Source organism: Sorex fumeus, unplaced genomic scaffold (assembly GCF_029834395.1).
Source record: "Sorex fumeus unplaced genomic scaffold, SorFum_2.1 ptg000002l, whole genome shotgun sequence".
NCBI classification, from domain to species: domain Eukaryota; kingdom Metazoa; phylum Chordata; class Mammalia; order Eulipotyphla; family Soricidae; genus Sorex; species Sorex fumeus.
Window position 1 is genome coordinate 20511557 of NW_026606059.1, and position 6660 is coordinate 20518216.

Here is a 6660-nt window from a genome sequence, read left to right on the forward strand (position 1 = left end):
TTGTCTGCAAAGTTTTATTTATTGTTTTTATAAAAAAAGTAAGCTAGTATTATAGATTTATCATCCCTCCCAACTGTGTCTCAAGTCACATTTTTTCCCTTTAATGCACACACACATACACAAATTTTCATTTTTCATATTTCTCTTGAAGTTCTCCTGTTGAGTATGGCAATATGAATGTTTTTAAAAATCCAATTAAGAGAGAGCAATGGCTTAGAACACACAACTCCCAGAGGAATCAAATCCCTAAGTGTTGAGTTTGGAAGTGAAATATTTTGTAAAGATTGCCATGGATTTGAAAATGTTAACACATGTCACCAGAACTCCTGGGAGGTAGATGTATGCACTTCTCTGTTTCTATAACTGATATATTTAATGGTTAAAACCAACATCAGCTGGGAGCTTGTTAGGAATAAAAAGTGTTTGACTTCAACAAGGCCTGTTGTACTAGAGTTTGCATTTTATTGAAAATCACAGGAAATTCATATGCACATTAAAGTTTGAGAAAGAAAATAACATGAAACTATTAAGTATTTATAGATGAATTAGTTATAAGAAATATAAAATTGCTTATTGTAAATATGAAAAGTAATTTTGATTCTCTCAAAATTAGCTTATGCTTATTTTCTTCTTTATTAAAATTAATTTTCTATTAACCAATAAAAGTATTACAAGATGTTTATAACTGAAAGGTGATAAAAATTAGTCTTAAATGTCTTTGTTTAGTTTACATAGAGTTGGTTCAGAAAGGTGCCTTTTAAATGAAAAATAAAGATGAACTTAAAAATGTGAAAACCATAGTACATCGGGTCAGGCATTTGTCTTGCATGTGACCAACCAGAGTTTGATCTCTGGCACCCAATATGGTCCCCGGAACCCCTCCAGAAGTGATCCCTAAGCAAAGAGCCAGGCATACACCCTGAGCATAGCTGGGTGTGGCCCAAAAACCAGAAAAAAAAAGAATAAGTGAAAGAAAGCCAGTTTTTGGTGGCCATTCTCAACATCACATTATATTTGCCTGTTTAACCTAGCAACTTACAAGCTTTCTGAAGGTGATGAACTGGCATTCAGATATTTTAATATTAAGAAAATTTAAAATGAATGAATAAGCGAAAGATTTTTGTTTAATTTATTCCTTTAAATATTAAAACATTCCATTTCTAAATAATTTTGCTGACCATTTCCTATTATTTATCCACCGCAGCACTGAAGTGCATAAATGATGTTGCTATAAAAATGCAATAAAACTGAAAAATAAGATCAATAAGAGAACAATTAACTAGGATCTGCATTACTTCTATTTTTTTGAAGCTCTCTTGATCTTGAAAAGGAAGACGAATCCTTTTAACCCACTAGCATATCGTAGGACATTCATTTACAAAATAATCCACCAAACGTTCCAGATAGAAGAGAATATTCTCCAGGTAAAAGAGAATTTTTAATAAAAAATAACTTTTTTTTTTTTATCAAATAGTATTTGGAATTGCATTTACAGCATTTACTTCTTTAGAGAGGTCGATTGCCCTCTAGTGGAGTGAAAAGTGAATGCACACTCCCAGGTTTTCAGCGTTTGTACAATGGGAAGAATCAGGGAAGAGGAGTCCCCAGATCTAAAAACATCTGGGTGATTGATTAATTCAGTATTTTCATTTTGTCTAAAAAAGTATCGTTTTTTAAAATATAGTATGACCATGGACTGTGCGTGTTTTACTACTGAGAAATTTCTCTGACCTGCCTTTAGCTGGCAGTGCTGGGCGACCACACCCAAAGCAGGGAACCAGCCAGTTTCACTCAATCTTGTGAGATACTGACAGAATTAGCAGAGCGGGTATAGATCACACCTTTTCAGCTAAAAATTTAAAAAATTGTGATTGACTTTGACATTTCTCCAAAAGCTGGTCTAGACTTTTATCAATGACAAAACATCCAATTAACTATACAATTGATTCAAAATTCCATTCCAATGGTACAGATTTAACTTTATAATTCTACTTGATAGTTTCTGATAGATAGTCACAGAATTCAATAATTATTTTCATAATGAATTATAGGGAGGAAAACCATTTTCGTGTGTGAAAAGACTTTATGTCACCCAGAGGACATTTCCTGAATATCAGTAGCATTGAACTTCTTGCTGCATTTTCATTGCTGAAAGTGAGCTATTTGGTGGAAGACATGTTGTATCTATAGATCAAACCCTTATTTCACCATCAACCATTAATACAGAAAGAAAATAACCCTGAAAGTAAGTGAAACTACTTTGAATGCGTGAAATAAAATCCGGCTGAAAAAGGATGAAAAGCAGAGGCAAATGCTCTAACAATAAAATATTTCTTTCCCCATTAGTACAGGTTAATCTGCTATAAATCTGTGTGTCATCACAAACACTGTTAATTCAGACTAAATAAACTTCTCTTTTAATATCACTAATCATCTCATTGTAACTATTACTTAAATATGCTTGCAGAGAATTTTAATATGGATACACAGAATCACCATGTGTGTCCATTTGTACCATCATACTAGTTACTTGCATCCGTTCCTGCTGGATAATAATGCTTATACGCTAGCAGCTTACTTACCTGTTACAAAATATGTATCAGATTAAGTGATAAACTGCTGCCATTTTTCTATCTTTTTTTATATATGTGAATCCTAACCAAATCCCCATTTTCTCCATTTCTAGTTATGTTTTAAAACCTTTAAAAAGTGCCCACTTCATTAAAAGAGATGACGGGATATAATATATATATATCTATATATATACATACTTGATACATCATGCAAATATAACTGTTTAATAAATCAAAAAAAAGCATCCTCCACAAACTTGAGGAAGCTCTGTAACCACAACAATTTAAAAATCCATTGTTTGCACACTGGCGAGGCTGTGCATCCTTTCATTATTTGCAAACGTACTAAAGGCGGAAACAAGTCTTGCCTCCGTCGGAGTTGGGTGGGCTTTTTATTAATGGATGATGGCTACCGTTTTCAGACCCACGTTCCTGCGTAGAATGGAGACGGTACCAAGAACCAGCCATGGGAAGAACAGTTTACAAATAAAGTTCCATTCTTGTGCATAACCTATATTTATAAACATCACCTTATGGAGTATATGTGGTGAAGACGGTAATAGCCCGACTATATATGTGTATTTTCTCCCCAATTGTAGTCACAATTCTCTATGGGGACTAGTCCAGTCATTTCTGCCACAAGGGCTTGGCAGTCGGTCGCAAGCCCTTGCACCTAGAACAGACCCACGTGAACATACACAGTCCCGACCACCGAAATGCCATTTGCTTTTTATAATGTAAAAGAGACAAAATGCCATTTGCTTTGATAATGCAAAAAAAAAAAAAAAACAGCTCTAAAGGAAAAAGGATTCTTTGGGGGGAGCGTCGAGAGAAGGGGAGAGAAGTGAGTGCAATACGGTTAATGCCTCATCAAAGACCATCATTTAAACCTTTTTGGAAAGACCCTGGGCTCCTGGCTCGGGGACGCTGCGGGTCCTGCTGGTGACGAGGGGCCAGGAGCGAGCCGGACCCACGGCTCTGCAGGGTTGGCTGCGCTCCAGGCGCCAACGCGCCACGTGCGCCCCCGGCCGGCCGGCCGGCCGCGTGGGGTGGGGTCCCGCCGCGCCCTGCAGCGAGGGTCCCTCCCGGCCCGGCCACGCCAGGGACCGCGCTGCTGGGACCTCGGGGAGAATTAAGAATCTGGATCTCAGCTGCATGGGACGGGGATGGGAGACGAGGTGTGGGGGATGGAGAAGCCCGATCTGAGCTGCTGGAGGGTGAGAAGTGGAAAAAGCAAAAAAAAAAAAAAAAAAAAAAAAAAGGAGAAAAAAAGAAAAAGCTTTGCGTGGCCCTGGGAAAGGGGTCACCTCTGCGGTCTCGGCGGGCGCGGGGTGGGGCCGCGCCTTTGTGTGGTCGGGCGGGGCTCGGGCCGCCCTTCCGCAGAGCTGCCCACTAACTGGGGGGAGGCTCTTCGGGGAACTCGGAGCACTGCGGGATGCGCAGCAGGCTGGTCAAGGGCTTGGGGTGGGGGTGCATCGGGGTTCCGACTGTTCAACACCCCCGCAGCCCCTCTCTAGCCACGCCTAATCCCTACAGCCCAGGGTCGTCTGCGCCGGGCCGGCAGGGTGGGGCAGGGCGGGGCTGTCACCTCCCCGCCCCGCATCCCGCATCCCGCATCCCGCATCCCGCATCCCGCATCCCGCATCCCGCAAGGTTTCGGGGAGGGGGGAAGAGGTCCCCAGCAACCGCGGACCTCGGGCCCCTCCCTTTCTGCTCCACCCTGGGTCCTCCCAGCGCCCAGACCCCCAGGGGCACCTCGAGGTGCAACGTTCGGGGGAGGAGGCTGGAGGCCCTGGATCCGAGAATCTTCGGTCTCGGGGAAGCGAGTCCGGGCCGGGAGATGCCGCGTGGGAACCCGGCTGCTACTTGGCCCTCGTCTGACCTACAAAACGCCAATTTCGCGCGGCCCCACCTAAGACCTTGGCCTCTTTGTATGGGTTATTCATCCCGATCCCCGCACCTAGGTTGCAGGAGCGTCCTCCCCCCACCCCCCATCCCCCCCGACAAAGGCCCCAAAGAGTTCAAAGGAGCCTTCGGGTGTGCATCTGGTACCTAGTTGGCACCGGCGGGGAGATTTCATCCCTCGGCCCCTCCCCTCCCGCCCTACCCACCCCGACCCCCACCCAAGCAGCCCGCCAGGAAAAACAATGAGGCCAGGGCGGGGCACAAGGGGGCACCGAGCAAGCCTTGAAGACTGCGAGTCCGGAGCACCCAAGAAGGCGGGGCGGGGCGCCGGGCTGCGCCCCCCCACCCCCCACATCCCGGTCTCCCCCGGGGAGGCGCCCCCCGCCAGGTGGGCCCGGCGCTGGGCTGGGGGAGGGGCGCCGCGCCGAGGCGGCTCCCAGGGCCCTGGGTGGGGCCGTCCGCATTGTGCGCCCCGCGCTGCAGGTGCCTCCCCCCGGGACCGCTCATCCTCACACAAAGAAACCCCACCCCGGCGCCTGCGAAACCCCCCGCACCCCGCCCTTCCCCGCCGGGCGCTGCCCCGCCCCTGCAGCTGCCCACTCGCGCCCGCGGGGCCCTGCCCGTCCCCTCCCTTTCCCTAAAACAAAGACCCCCCTCCTCCTCCCCGCATCCCCCCACCCCCAGCCCTTCCACTGTCACCTCCCCGGACCGCGCCCCAGAGGAGAGAGAGGTTTGTTGGGGGCCGAGACAATACAGAAAAATTTCCAGGGGTCTCCACCCGCCCCCCACCCTTTTGTCCCCACCCTTCTTGGAAGAGCCTCCGTGGGACCGCTAGGACTTTGCGTGCTCTCTCGGTCTCGCCCGGTCTCTCTCTCTCTCTCTCTCTCTCTCTCTCTCTCTCTCTCTCTCTCTCTCTCTCTCTCTCTCTCTCCCATTTTCTTTTTTACAAACTGGAGATGAAATCAAGGACGTTACGAAGCACTTTTGCAAAATGTCCCTCAATTTCACTCAAGGCAAAGTGTTCCGGTCGCCCCTTCCCCCCATCTAGTTGCGTCCCAGTTAAAAAACGTGGAAACGGAATAAATTCCCCCATCCCCAGGGAACCCTCACTTACCTGTTTCTACCTTCAAATCAAAGATTTCTTTTTAGATTTTTAGACTCCCTCTTTGCTCATCCCCCCCCCCCCCCATCATCCTTCCCCCATCCCCCCAAAAAAAATCTCCAAAGCTGAGCCTGTCCTTCCCGGTTTTCCTGGGTTACCAGGAACATCTTGTTCTCTTGCTCTCTCTTAAAATAAAATGAAATAAAATGAAATCTCAGAATGCCTTGCAAAAGCCCGAAGAGAGGAGGTAAGAGTGGGCGAAAGGCGCAGTGTCTTACCCATTGCTGTTTTAGCCATCGTAGGGATGTGCAGGTGCCGGGCGGTGGCGAAGGCGAAGGGTCCAGCTACAGCGGCGGAGAGAGCGAAAGAGAGGACTGAATAAGGCACTGAGTCTGCAGAGTGGGACCGTGCGAGAGAAAGAGCAAGAGGCAGGAGCCCATGAATAATTATCACTCGGAAGCTCAAGCAGATTGGCTCCCAAGGTCCCCTGACACGACTCCCGCAGACTCAGAATCTCTAAGCATTAAATATTGATCGACCAATGGTGCTGGAGTACAAAGTACCAGAATGCAGTTTGAAATGGAAATCAGTTCTTCCCTGTCAGCTCCCCCCCGTTCTGGGGGCCTGATAGTACAGTCCAAGTAGAGTGGCTCCTTAGCCTGGAAACCTCTGAGGAGCAGAGAACTGGGCTGTGCCTACCTGGGAGGCCAGCAGTTTCACTTGGTTCATGTATGTTTCATTGAACAAATAGACCCTGAGAAAAAAGCAAACCCAAAAAACCAACCAACCAAAGAACAACAACAACAACAAAACGCCAAGGGATCCAGAGGTCTGAGAAGTCTTTACAATAGGCTGACTATTAGGAACATCTATTTAGAAGACTCTATTTGAACTTGGTCCTGCTTGTTCCCCCTTTCTCTTTTTTCTTTGGTCCTGTCTTTGGTAGGTTCTTTCTCCCAAGGGCACGTCTTCTCTGGTTCTGGCGGCAGCTGGGCTCAGAACTGCAGTGTTATCCTTTGTCTGTGGCCAAGCTGGACTTCAATGTCTTTGGCGTTGAGGGTCTCTGGGGCAGAGCGAGGT

General features: G+C 46.9%; 1 protein-coding gene across 1 annotated transcript in view; it reads right to left on the reverse strand.

The window, feature by feature from the left end:
- Positions 1–6085, reverse strand: part of STMN2 (stathmin 2) — a 49017-nt gene extending 42932 nt beyond the window's left edge. The window contains exon 1 of the mRNA XM_056134480.1: positions 5859–6085. Within this exon, the coding sequence (XP_055990455.1) occupies positions 5859–5877 (19 nt within the window). The 5' untranslated portion in view covers positions 5878–6085. The remainder of the gene's footprint in view (positions 1–5858) is intronic.
- Between the last annotated feature and the right edge of the window lie 575 nt (positions 6086–6660).